At 37.4% G+C, this 14,086-nt stretch overlaps 2 protein-coding genes across 3 annotated transcripts; one reads left to right on the forward strand and one right to left on the reverse strand.

Annotated features, from left to right (window-relative positions):
* Positions 1–170: 170 nt before the first annotated feature.
* CLC-C (chloride channel C) lies at positions 171–5,218 on the reverse strand. 2 transcript variants are annotated; one of them, XM_088698617.1, is made up of 7 exons: positions 4,793–5,218; positions 3,825–4,025; positions 3,332–3,509; positions 2,550–2,812; positions 2,091–2,360; positions 703–1,831; positions 171–551 (listed from the first exon to the last, which is right to left on the reverse strand). In XM_088698617.1, the coding sequence occupies exons 1-7, from the start codon at positions 4,936–4,938 to the stop codon at positions 462–464; spliced, it is 2,277 nt and encodes a 758-aa protein (XP_088554743.1). In that variant the 5' UTR covers positions 4,939–5,218; the 3' UTR covers positions 171–461. The 2 variants fall into 2 exon arrangements, with proteins under 2 accessions (XP_088554743.1, XP_088554744.1); XM_088698618.1 differs by having other exon boundaries at positions 3,332–3,514; positions 4,793–5,075.
* A 628-nt stretch (positions 5,219–5,846) lies between these two features.
* LOC137718264 (MLO-like protein 13) lies at positions 5,847–10,086 on the forward strand. The gene is made up of 14 exons (XM_068457781.2): positions 5,847–6,109; positions 7,090–7,147; positions 7,294–7,511; positions 7,651–7,767; positions 7,941–7,995; positions 8,093–8,196; positions 8,339–8,413; positions 8,522–8,610; positions 8,785–8,834; positions 8,920–8,960; positions 9,090–9,308; positions 9,399–9,466; positions 9,558–9,618; positions 9,721–10,086. Exons 1-14 carry the CDS (start codon positions 5,987–5,989, stop codon positions 9,961–9,963), a joined length of 1,521 nt encoding a protein of 506 aa, XP_068313882.2. The 5' UTR covers positions 5,847–5,986; the 3' UTR covers positions 9,964–10,086.
* Positions 10,087–14,086: the final 4,000 nt, after the last annotated feature.

Below are 14,086 nucleotides of genomic sequence, written 5' to 3' on the forward strand. Positions count from 1 at the left end.
CCTTTCGCTTTGTTTTGAAAACTGTTAGCCGTTGATGTATGTGGAATCCAAAATACTTAAAAAGAAATATCATCCAGCATTCCAACTTTCTATCACAAAATCAAACTTTACTCCCCTGATATTAGGTTATTAATTGAACCAAATTTTCTAGCCAACAAGAAGCTTTACGATTTGCAAGCGTCCCCAGCAACATCGTACGGAGGCCCAACATTTATTCAGTGCCATCCAAGTGCGCTTTCAGAAAGCAACATCGTATTACAATCCGTAAGGAGTTGATATTACACAATAGTTACCAAGCTTCTTGCTTGTCTGCGAGGACTATCTGAATACCTACCTCCAGGTTTGCTTGGTAACAAGGATTTGTATACATAAAATAGAAACAGTAATTGCCTATTACAGCATTGCATAAAAAAAAACATGAGTTTATGAAAGTTTCAGATTGCTTACGCGGATTGTTACTTTTATTCGTGAGGATTCAACTGCGGAAAAAGTTCCAATATGTGCTCCGGCATGAAATCGTGCCTTGTCAAGATCCCAACAATTGGAGGCCTCTGCAAAATGTAAATGATTTAGAACAATGTTACGACATTATAGGGGAAGCTATGAGTAAGTTGGCATTTCACCTTCTTTTCGCATTAGAAGCAGAAATGGTATGCCAGAAGAATACATATCAGAGAGACAGAGAGAGAGATAGAGATTTACCCCTGGTGTCTTAGGCACCACCAGCAAGTGCCTGAGGCCAAGCGCCCGAAAGAAAATAGCAGCTTTAGCAAGGGACATTGTTTCAACTACGGTGTATGGGGAGGTATTAGTAATGGGATGGAGGTCAAGATACATTTCCATCTCTTCCTCCTGAATGTCCAAATCCTCCAGCTTGATTCCCTTGCCTAATCCTGCCTTTCCAAAATCATGTGCTCTGAACCTACTCGTAACATCTGACCCAATCAACACCCTTTGCTTTGTAAAATACTTTCGTTTAAGCATTACAAGCAAATGCGATCTCAAAACCAGCCCACACAAGTCTGCAGAATTTGAGAAAGGTGGTTCATCAATCACGGGGAACCCATTATGCGCTGTTGTTTTGAGCTCGTGTAATATATTCCCCACTTTCTCAACCCTGGAAAATGAAATTAAGGGCCAAGAAACAACATCACTTGCAACCAAGTTTCTCATGTATGGTTCTGCATGCGCCTCCATATACGGTAATCCCTTCATTTTTATAATTTGGTCATAGACACCCTTGTTGAAACAATCCGCCACAGATTTCGAAATAAGCAGAACTAGCATCATCAGTGGAAGCATTAGAAGATTATTTGTAAGCTCAAGAAGTATGACACAGAGAGAAACAGTCATTCTCATGGTGCCACCAAGGAAGGATGCCGCTCCAAGGAGTGCAAAGAAACCCCCATCAAGATCAGAGTGAGAACCAAGGAGGGTCCCGACTACACGCCCATAGGATGACCCAGCAAGTATAACAGGGATGAAGAGCCCAGAGGGAACAGCAAGACCATAAGTAACAATGCCCAGGCAGTACACGGTAACAAAGAAAACAATGAGAGTGGAAAGCCGGAACTCCCCATCAGAGCTAGAGCTTAAAAGGTTGCGGATAGCATTATCATTGGTATTGAAGAAGAGTGAAGCAAGGCCATTGTAGTGGTTAGGTGGACACTGAAAATTCTTGTAGTTTCCAGAGCGACCTATGGTGGGGCACTTGTCCTCCAGGTGACGGGGACAAGGAATGCAGTGTGAAAGCCATGGGAGGCCGTAAGAGCAACAAGAAGTCAAAAAGGAAATGGCAACGGCGAGCAGAATTTTACTTGAAGGACCACTCCTGCATATCATTTGCAGTAATCAGAAACAGTAGAAACTACATTTTCATCATTTTAGGTGCATGTAAAGTTCCATCCTATAAAAATATTTGAACCAGTTTGAAAGCTAACATATGTACCACTAAGGAGAAGACAAAATGCAAACCTTTGGGTTATACATGATGTAATTGCTTTGCGCGTAACTTTCTATGTCAGTGAGTCGCTATAGTGTTGTATAGTAAGAAATTTAACGATCTTATAAATTGAGTTTTTAGAGCCTACTTGTTTATGATGCGATAAGTTTGAAGGACTTTGTCCACAAGGAAATTGTAAAGGCTTCCAAATATGCCTCCGATAACTCCAAGGGATATGACTGCCAGTAGATCGCCGCTGCTATAACTGACCTTTGCTGAATTGACATCAAACATTATAAGACCTCCTTCCCCGAATAGCCCACATTTTCCACCCTTGCATAACTGTATGAAGCCTCTTAACAGTACCGCTACTACAGCTGTTGTGAAAAATGCCCTCCACAGAAGAGCACTCCTCCACCTAGAAGTTTTTCATATAAGAAACAAAATTTACTCCTCAACAGGAGGATGAAGAAAACATCAAGTTTTCTACTGAATATATGTATATGAATATTTTATCTATATATATACACACACACAAATATATGTACATATGAGAGAGAGAGAGAGAGAGAGAGAGAGAGAGAGAGAGAGAGAGGGAGAGAGAAACCATGAAGCTGCTTCTTCTAGCGCAAAAAGGACCCCACCAACTGGGGCACGGAAGGCAGCTGCAACACCAGCAGCAGCACCGCAGGTAATCAGATCCCTTCGGTCACGGTCATTTTTGTAGAACCTGAGACATTTCCAGGTAAGGTGATACTTGCGAGAGCCACCCTGTCCAAGCAAAGAGGCTATGCAAGCGCCAGAGTGAACCATAGGTCCTTCCTTACCCAAAATAAACCCAGCAGCTACTCCAAATATAGAACCAAAAATCTGCCAAGTTGAGACTAAGTACTTATTACAAAATATAATACCTAAACCATTAGTAAAATTTTACTTTCATTGCATCACATAAAAACAATAACGGATTTAGAAGTAGCTCTCCTTCTGGGTTTCGGTTCACTTCATCAAGAACTTCATATTTGTCCTAGTGATAAAAGAAAGTAGAACATCGCTCTGAGTAGGTAGAACATCTCTCTCATCTTCTAACATTACAAATCCTATATCCATTCAAGAACATTCTACACATGAGTAACGCTAAAGATGGAATCCATTTTCCAAAACCAAATCCCAGATTTTGGTACCAAATAACGTAGTAGTGTCTCTCATTCACCACATCATTTGATGACCAAAACATGGGAAACATTTTGGTAACTAGTTATATCGTTTACATTCTATGAAATGCACTCACACAAACCTTTATCTATCTATTGGATGTAAAAACTGCACCGTAGTGTGAGTGAGAGATTAAAAGAAAGAGCGAAAGAGAGCTGCTTTCAGTCTGCCACTCACCTTTACAAAGAGGGTACTTGGAGCCAATATAGAATGAGCATCGACTCCATTTAGATATGCTTTAACCTCAGGTATGCCAGAGCCTGCTGCTGCCGGGGCAATGTAAGCACAAAGAGCTGCAGCAGCAGCAGCCAATGTCATGTTACAACAAACGAATGCTGCAAATGCCTGATAATACCTGCACTGGAGTTCACATAAAAACGTAGTTACTCAGATATATAAAACATGTATGGAATATCACACACATCAATAAGGCAAGTAATCAGCAAAAGAAACATAAAAATAAACGTAAAGGATACATTTCAGCAGTAACAAATTATGTGAACATTGTCAGGGTCAGATTAACCACAATTAGGGTATCCCAAAAAAACCCTATAGATAGGCGCACCTGGAACGATATAAAGACTCTTTTGCAACGAAAAGCAAAAAAAAAGGAGGGGGATGGGAGTGTGTGAACTCAAATAGTAATCGGGTGAGTAGAAGCCAGGCTTACTTGTCCTGAAGCATGAGGTTGTTGGTTAGCAGAAGTTTGAAACCAGCTATATTCTCGACAGCTAGGTTATTGAAGAAGCCGACTAACCCAGTGCTTAAACCAATAAGCAGCACAAGTGCCCATTTGAGGCAAACGTACTGAAATATCTCACCCTTCGTTCTAGACCTCCAGTCCTGCTTAAAAAGATCATTCTCAATAATCCTACAAGAGTGCGAAGATAAATAAGTGAGGCTCCTCGAGAATATACGATAATTTCAACAATTATGTTTTCAACAAGCCTTTATAATCCACAAATAAGCTCCAACGCAATTTAGTATGGCGTACGTCTATAAAGTTTTAAATGTGAACGAACTAGCACCGTGGCTTACAGGAAACTGTTCTTTGATGAGATGCAAAACGGTTCTTATGGTTGGCACGATGTTTTAATTAATTTAACAAAAACTTCCAGGTGAAATTGAGAATTTCATGCAATTGTTCTTACTTTCACAGTTTCTAGTTTAGATACACACTCCAACATACACTGATGTGCTACATTTTCACATCCCTTTCTTTGAAGGTGATCAGCATCGGCATCGTATATTATTTCTTTCATTAATTGGTCATATTTTCAAAACCAACACCAAGGCTCAAAACCAGAATTTTCTGTCTTCTGCCAAGTGCCAACCAACAAAACATGATGAATGAATGTCACCAAAATAAACAAATAAATACATTATGTACAAGTGAAAACGGCAATATATCCCAAAACAGAAGATAGCATTGAAAAAAAAACACAATCCAACTCTATTTGGTTTGTGTTTCGAAACCCGAAACAACGCACAAAAAAAAATGTAAGATTCAAAAGTTTGCTTCTTTCCCTTTCTGGAGATTATTTCCTGTCCATTTTCTCCCCTCCTTAACTAATAAAAAATTCTTATTTCCAGAAAACAGAAAGAGAAAGAGAAAGTAAAAAGATTAAAAGAACTCACTCGTAGTCAAGGCTTTCAATGGGAGAGAGATTGGCACCAACAATGGCAAGCTGAGAGGTCGTGTTTCTCCTCCAATTCCTCTCAAGCAGTGGCTCCCTCAACCCCCCTCGTTCTATTTCTATACTCTTTTCCTCCTCCAATTCCATCCTCTCTCTCTCTCTCTCCCTCTCTCTCTTCGAACAAGAAATCTCTACGAGAAATGAAAATACTAGATTTTCTCGAAAATTTGATTAGATTTTGTCACGTAAAAATAAAAAATTGTTAACGTAAACAGACATCCAACATTGAAGAAGATAAGGACAAGGTTTTATGAGGTAACCACGGGACAGCAATGCTATTCCGTCTTTGTCATGGAGTTGCCAACCCTATCTTCTCTCTGTATTTTTTTCATTCGTTTCATTATGGACTGCATGAATCCATTGGCCCACGGAACCGGTGTTTCGTATTAGAATAGTCAAAACATATGAATTTGACAGTCATTGCCGGGATGTTACTTGTTATTCTACCGGTGAATTTGTTCGACATATATGAATGACTAAACACTCATTAAATTGAGTAAACTTTTTTTAAATGATGTTAAAAATAATGAACGACAATGATTATCATGTTTGTCAAATAAAATGATGTCAAGTTGTTGTTATAAAGAGGAATGGCTCAAGCCGTTGCCTAATTAAACGATTGTCCTTTATATTAATTTTACTGCATCTAGTTTCGAGCCTCAATTTTAGTTCCAATGCAATTCGATTTTTCTATCATTCATACCACAATGAAGGTTGATATGAAATGATGTCAAATCAAAAGTGATATGTAACGCTATTTTTTTCACCCAAAATTTTGTCACACGCAAGTATTTTTTATTTTTTTTAACAAACGATATTATCTACACTAAGGAGTGGGGGAGTGGGCTAAGCCTCACAATGGGCTAATACTAATATGATTCAAATTCTACACATTACTTGAAATGCACGGCCACCTCGAATATGAGTACCCCCAATTTATTTGCTTCTCCCTTTATTCTCTTCTTTTTCCTTTGCTTCGGAAAAGGGTATTCTTTGTCCCCAGAATCAAAGTTTCCCTATACTTACACATTTAAAGTTCGCAATCAATTAAAACAACATTCATTTCCGTCCCAACCTAAAACGCTAACCGCGGCAATCTTTGTTGGTGGATTGTTCATTTTGGTGTGACCAAGCTATGGCACAAGAAGAACTCAACAGCTCTTTAGAGTATGAGCCGACATGGGTGGTTGCATTTGTTTGCTTTGTCATTGTTCTGCTCTCTCTTTGTGCCGAGCGCGCTCTTCATAAACTCGGAAAGGTATCCAAACATTGTTCCCTCCTCTCTTATCATATTTGCAATCATTATAACACTTGAAATCTTTTTGTTTTTTCTCCCTCCCATGCTGGAAAATGCTTTCCACTCCCCATTCCCCCCGGCATGCCACCTCACCTGAACTGTTCACAACAAATCTAACATCACCAACAGTTCCTGAAACTATATTAGCAAATACAATCATTAACAAATCTGATAACTGAATTAGCCTAGATCCTTTAGTATTGGGATCAGTTTGATCACAAGGTTCATGATGATGATGATGATGATTCAGAAGTAGTGCTAACATCACCTACGTAAAAAGCTCAACATTGCTAGAATTCTACAAGTATTGACAGCTTGAATCAGGCCCCTGGGTAAGGAACATAGGTAATGGGTCAAAAGAAGTAATAGAACGATGATAAATTAGATTTAACTTAAGTGATCCCTAGCAGTAGCGGTGGATGGAGTTTGTCTTTCATTGTTCCCTCATCGGTACTTGGAGAAAAATAACCTTTTGTCATCGGTTCCACAATAATAAGTAATAACAGTAGGCTACTTCTTCATCGTTTTCAGTCATCACCATACTGCTCCTTATTCAATCTATAGAATTCTTAGCAGCTGGTGAATATGGAAATATGTGAATAAGCAAGAATGTATTGACAGGTGATAAATGCAATGCATATACGGAGGGCGGGAACTTATTTAATCCATAAATATTTGTCACAAAAGATGCACGTAGCATTGATAAGCTGCGAGACATGTCCAAAATCTTGAAAAATGAGGATTTTTCCTACTTTCAAATTATTGACAGACAGAGTCACAGAGTACTCTTAGCTCTGTTTTTGGAAAGTTGAACTTATCTATAGGACAATTCTTCAAGGGGTTATTTAGGCACATCAAAAAAATTTCAACTAGTTTGCTATTTGGTTTAATGTCTTTTTTTTTTTTTTTTTTTTTTTTTTTTTTTTTGTCTGGAAATTCAGTACTTAAAGCGTGAGAAACAAGATGCGCTGTTTGAAGCCCTACAGAAACTAAAAGAAGGTCTCTCTCCTTCTCTCTCTCTCTCTCTCCCTCCCAACATATCATTTCATTCTTGTATCTTGACCAATTAGATGGATGGATCATAAATTAAGAATGCCTATATACTTTACTAACACTAATCATTGTGTTTCCTATCATTGAAACAGAGTTGATGCTTTTAGGGTTCATTTCTCTTCTACTAACTGTATCTCAGCGTTCCATAATCCGCATATGCATCCCCTCTAATCTAGCAAATCACATGCTTCCGTGCAAGAGGGAAACTTCTGAGGGAAACAATAATGCACATTACTCTCTTGATCAATCTATAAACAATCGGCGGCGGCTTTTGTCTGCAGATACAAATTCAAACCATTGTCTGCAAAAGGTACTGTATTGTTAGTGCCTTATACATTTTACCACCACTTTTAATGCTTGTAATATGAGTTCGGTGTATGCGCGCGCGTATTCCGCTTTTTTGACACAGAAAGTTACAGGACAATGCATGCTTTTTTCTTTTTCCTTAGGGGAAGGTTCCGTTGTTATCATTGGAAGCACTACATCATCTACACATCTTCATCTTTGTATTGGCAGTTGTGCATGTGATCTTTTGTGTCACAACTATGGTTCTTGGAGGGGCAAGGGTAATGCTTCTTTCAGAATCTTTTTACTATTTGGATGATTATCTAAATGTGCTTGATACAACATGGTGTCCTATTCCAGCTCTTTATGGTTTGGGACCCTTCAGTTTGTATAGTGCTGCAATGGATATGGTTTGTATCTCTACGTTGTAACACATACGGTTTACCATATGTAGGTACGTCAATGGAAGCACTGGGAGGATTCTGCTAGGCAGGATACTACAAAATCTGGTAAGGGTAACTATGAAATTGGATTTCCAAGTATATTTTAGCCAATCCAAGTGCTTGTATCCGCTTTGTATGATTGAATATACACTACCCTATGTAGATCCAACTAGTCGTGAAAATGTGCATGCTCAACGCCAACAACATGAATTCTTCAGTAAACGAGGAGTAGGATATTGGCGAAGAGCAGCTATCATAGGTTGGGTGGTGAGTTTGCTATAGTTTTGTTGTTGGAGATTATGGACTCTTTATGCATGGTTCTCAACATTCCTTGTTGCTTTATATTATTTCCTATATAATATGAAGGATTAAGATACCTGATAACACTCAATTGAATGTACTTTCCTAGATATCATTCTTCAAACAATTTTATGGTTCTGTCACTAAGTCGGACTACATTGCATTGCGACAAGGATTTATCAAGGTTAATATCTCCTTCTTGTTTCCATGTGGTTCACATATCAAGGTTAAAGTTTCTCCCGTGGGCATGTCATTACGAAAAATGTATGGGACTGACTTGGTTTCGTTTCAGGAGCACTTCCCTCAGAATCGTCAATTTGATTTTCACAAATACATGATGCGGACACTTGAAATTGATTTTAGAAAAATTGTTGGGATAAGGTAATGCCTGGCTGTTGAGGTTTTGTTGTTGTTCTTGTTAAGCAGCTCAGCTGCGTATATAGATGAAGATCCTTTTGTGGCCGGAGCTGTGTATTAAGATTAATTGGAATTTGATTGTCGACTAATATAGTAATACATATTCACTCAACCGTATGTATGTGTGTACGTATGTAGCTGGTACCTATGGCTCTTCGTTGTGCTATTTTTGTTGCTGAACGTGGAAGGTAAGCTCTTGTAATAAAATCTCAATTTGAGCTGAATTAAATATCTGAGTGAAGTACTTGACAATCTATATCTTCGAATGTGCAGGATGGCATACCTATTTTTGGTTAGCGTTTTTACCGCTGATTGTGAGTATTGCCTTAAGGTCCCTTAATTTTAAGTGGAACTGGAAATCAATAATTTCCTATTAATCTTGTTGAGTGACTTGGAGGAGATGATCGCATGTAAAATGATTAATGTTTGATATGGGATGACAGCTTCTGCTTCTTGTGGGCGCTAAGCTGGAACACATAATTATCCGTTTGGCTCAGGAGGTTACGCAAGGGACGAGAGCACAGGATGATCATGAAGCAGCCGCAAGAGTGAAGCCTTCAGACACACACTTTTGGTTTAACAACCCTCGCATTGTTCTGAATTTGATCCACTTCATATTGTTCCAGAATTCATTTGAGATTGCATTCTTCTTCTGGATCTGGGTATGTGTGCACTATGCAATGCATATATCTTACAATTCTTCCAGATTTGGATCTGCGTATGACTGACAGTCAAGATTCACTTGTTTGCAGACCACGTATGGATTTCATTCATGCATCATGGAGAAGTTGGGGTACATCGTGCCGAGACTTATTATGGGGTAATGGAATTCTGTAAGGAAACAATTCGACATAATATAGCAACTTGTGTACTTAATTACTCTCATCTCATGCTTCCATCGCCGTATGCAGTGTGATCGTTCAAGTGCTTTGCAGTTACAGCACACTACCCTTGTATGCAATTGTCAGCCAGGTAAGCTCTCTCTCCGTCTCTCTCACACTGCTTGTTTTGTTTTTCCTTGTCTTTTTCATTTCATTTGTACAGTAAATAATATCTTCCGTTTGGATGATTCAGATGGGTAGCACGTACAAGGAAGGAATGTTTGATCAAAATGTACAACAATCTCTTGGTTCGTGGTTGGAAGATGCAAAAGACAAGCAAAATAAAACAGACAACGACGAATCTCTATCACAGAGAACACAAATGCACAACATGATGAATACAAAGTTATCTCAAATTGATATTGTACAACAAGAAACAGCTGCTAACGAAACAACTACAACTTCGCCAGTTTCATCCTCTCAACTTTGTTCATGATTTTTTTTTTAATTGCCTCTTTTGTTCATTTAATTTGCATGTAACCATATACTTAACTATGTGTACAAACAACATATTTCATTGTCAAAATTTACTTCTACGTACAAATTCAAACCAAGAAAATGTAAATTAGTATTTCTAGCATTAAACTGATCAAAGAAAAAACTAAAAACATATTCCTTCAACCTTACAACGGCAATCTCACTATGCTAAAACAACCATCGATTTCTTGAATAATGTCCATAGTGCATACCGAGAGAATTGAACTATAGAACCTGGGACATTTGATTAATTTCATCTGTGAAAACAAATCTTTCTTTGATTAATAAATATACCAATGATAAGTCAATAGTCAAAATCCTCATATCATAATTTTTCATTGATAATAAGCCAAAAGATAGATACTCAAACGTATAATGGGCAGAAAAGTGAGTAAAAAAAATTCAAACCTCAAGAATAGAATTGTATTACACCAAAGATGCATGCTTAATTAAAAGTCCTGCCAAAGGAAAGTCAAAAACTAAAATTTGAAATTTAACAAAAGATTTAGTGCTGAAAGAAGTAACGCATAGAATTAACCTATTTTATAAGAGTGCATTTTTGCTCATCATCATTTAGTGTAGTGTATGCTCGGCACCATATTTATCATTATTATATGAGTTTGAATTTTGAGATTTGTGCTTATCCACTACACGAATCTCGAAATTCAAATTAACCAAATTAAAAATCAAGAAGTACAAACCAAGCATTTCAAAATGGGTAAAACTTGGACATTGCTCATATGCAGAGCAGTACAATTTGCCCTACCAACTTGTCGAACACAAAAATACACAGATTTGAACTTTTACCTCGACGAAAGTGAAAAATCTGAACAATCTGCAGCAGAATGAATAGGGCCAGCGACAGAGAAAACCCAGTTGAGAGAGAAAGACTACATAAATACCCCTATGAAAACCATAAATTTTCAGATAGTCCATTAGCTAGAACAAATCATAACACTCATGGCAGACAAATCCAGAAAAATACATATTAATGAGTTATACCAGAATTACTAAAACTTGACAGTAAAAGATTTTATTTACATGGACAGTTTGTATCCGGAAACTATATAACTTTACGTATGTTTTAGAAGGTCAATTTTTGTTCTTATCCATAGTGTAGTACAATGTTTGAAATCTCGATGTGAAATTTTATCTGGGCATGTAATCACAAATTTTATAGCCAAACAGCATATATAAAAACAAAAAAGTGCAGAAATTTTGAATGACACCACATCTAATTCAATTATAATAGCCTTGCATCTCAAATGATTCAGGTATGGCTTGCCACCTCTAATTCGATTGTAATAGCCCAGCATCTCAAATGATTCGTGTATGGCTCACCACGTCTACCCAAAGTGTTCATACATTTATATACTTGTAACGTAATTCCAAGCCAAAAAAAAAAAAAGTAATAAAATAGCAGCAGATAGAGAATATAATGTCCAGATCTCTCAACGGTCTGCATAGCTGGTAGAGCCTTCAGCGACAAAGTGTTTAGATTTCTGCGTACAATCCAATAATATCAATCAATTTTTCCTCTGTATTTAAAGTAATTTCATCCCAAAAAGCAACATAACAAACCTGCATCCATACCGTCGTACTCATAAGAATGTATGGCTTGTGTAGCTAATTAGTAATACGGCTACCATTTAAGGAACAAAAATGAAACTTTTTTCTCACGTAAGGGACCATACCAGCACCCGAATCAATCGAGGGTTTTTACAAATCCAAAACTATAAAAAATGAGAAATAAATTAAAAGTTGAGATCGATGAACAAACGGTAAACATGCAGAGCTCTTCGAGACCGATCCCAATTCGCTGGCCGTAGACTAACGACACAGAAGAACATAACCTTCCATCCTAGTTTTATAAGTTTCTCAGTAAACAAAAAAGGCAAAAAGATTGAAAGAAACGTCATATGTCAGGTATCTTCCCTTTGAGATACAAATAATTGACATTAGCAAAAGAAAAATGGACTTGCAAAAATATAAACCTTCTTGAGCTGAGGTTACATTCTTGATTTTCTCTTGATGACTTGCACGTTCAAAAATCAGGGGTCCGGAAAACCTTCAAAATGATAAATAAAAAAATTATGTCCTCCATATCATATAACGTAGTAACAAAAGAAGCAATGCAAAACAGTCTCTAAGAACCAAGTTAGCATCCATAGGCACACCTCAACAGTCTCAAGAATTTTGTTCCAAGTATAGTGTACCTTTCATTTTCAAAATAAAACATCTTCATGTACCAAGTAAATGATAACATAAAGTATCATTTTCAACCTGCAGAATTTTGTAATCAAACTCATTTACATACACGTCGAAAAAATCAACTATTTCCCTAGTACTAACAAAATTAGTAGTGTATATACGTTATATATATACACTTTTGGTTTTGTAGGACGAAGCAACCATGGCCTGAATATATATATATATAAGCGCACTTTTGGATTTGAAGAATTTCTTGTTGGATAATAAAATTGCAGGGTAATTCGATTTTTCTATCATCCATATCAAGATGAAGGTTGATATGAAATGATGTCAAATCAAAAGTGATTTGTAACACTATTTTTTCTATCCACAATTTTGTCACACGCAAATATTTTGTTTTTAACAAACGATATTATATATAGGGTAAATTACAATTCCATACCTCATATTTGTGGTCTATTTCAATTCCTTACAACATCTTTAAAACATTTCACTTTCATACCTTAAGTACTATTTTATTTCAAAATAATACCTCCATTACATTTTCCATCCATTGATCCGTTAAAAGCTAACGTGACTGCAAAATATCTGCCACATGGCAAATAAATTATTTTTTTAAAAAAACCTGAATTTTCTTAAAAAAAAATTTGAAACCCACATCTGCAAGAAGAAGAAGAAGAGGGAGGAAAGGAGTTAGGTCGGGGTGGGGGGAGGGGGGGGGCATAGGGGGGACCATTTTTTTTTCTTTCTTCCTCCATCTTCTTCTGGGTCGCTTTGTTGGGGGGGGGGGGGGGGGGGGGGAGGGGAGGGACAATTTTTTCTTTCTTTCTTCCTCCCTCTTCTTCTTCTGGGTCGCTTGGGGGGGGGGGGGGGACAATTTTTTTTCTTTCTTTTCTTTCTTCCTCCCTCTTCTTCTTCCTCTTCCTCTTCCTCTTCTTCCTTTTCTTCTGGTGGGGGGGGGGGGGGGGAGGGACAAATTTTTTTTTTCTTTTCCCTATTCCTCCCTCTTCTTCTGGTGGGTTTCAATTTTTTTTTATTGAGAAAATTCAGGTTTTTAAAAAAAAAATTAAAAAAATAGTTTTATTTGCCACGTGGCAGACATTTGGCAGTCACATGGCATATATGTGGCAGTCACGTTAGCATTTAATGGATCAATGGATGGAAAATCTAACGGATGTATTATTTTGAAATAAAATAATATGTGAGGTATGAAAGTGAAATGTTTTGAAAATATTGTAAGAAATTGAAATAGACCCCAAACCTGAGGTATAAAAATGTAATTTACCCTTATATATACTAAAAGGTGGAGGAATGAGCTAACAATAATATGATTCAAATTCACCTTTGAAAAGAAACGAATCTAAATTCACCTTTGTCACACACAATTTTCTTTAAGAAATATTTATCGGGGCCTACTAAATTAGCGTACTACGACTAACTTGATGTTTTCACAACTAATCAAAAGGCTTTATGTCTTGACAGATAAGATTGAAGAGGCGAGACATGCTTTTGTTTCTTTCTTGGTGCTGTTTTTCATGGGCACGTCATGAAAACATGAGTATCCTACGACCGTGTCGTGTCCAAGTTTCCACTTTCCTGGTGCTGTTTTTATTTCTTTTAACTGTAAACAGAAGGACTCCACTTTATATGCAAATAACAACAAACAAACAAAGCACTCGGATTCAGACAGAGTCAGCCCACAAAGTACAATCTCTCTCTCTCTCTCTCTCTCTCTCAACACGCTCACCACAAACCGACGTACCCACAAACATTCTCTCTCTCTCTTCTCCCAATCAAAACTCATCACGGACCCCACTTTGTATATGCTTTGATTTGTAAGGTTCTTGTCTCCAAACTCCCTCGCATCTTCC

Source organism: Pyrus communis, chromosome 8 (assembly GCF_041283825.1).
Source record: "Pyrus communis isolate YQ-2024b chromosome 8, ASM4128382v1, whole genome shotgun sequence".
Taxonomy (NCBI): domain Eukaryota; kingdom Viridiplantae; phylum Streptophyta; class Magnoliopsida; order Rosales; family Rosaceae; genus Pyrus; species Pyrus communis.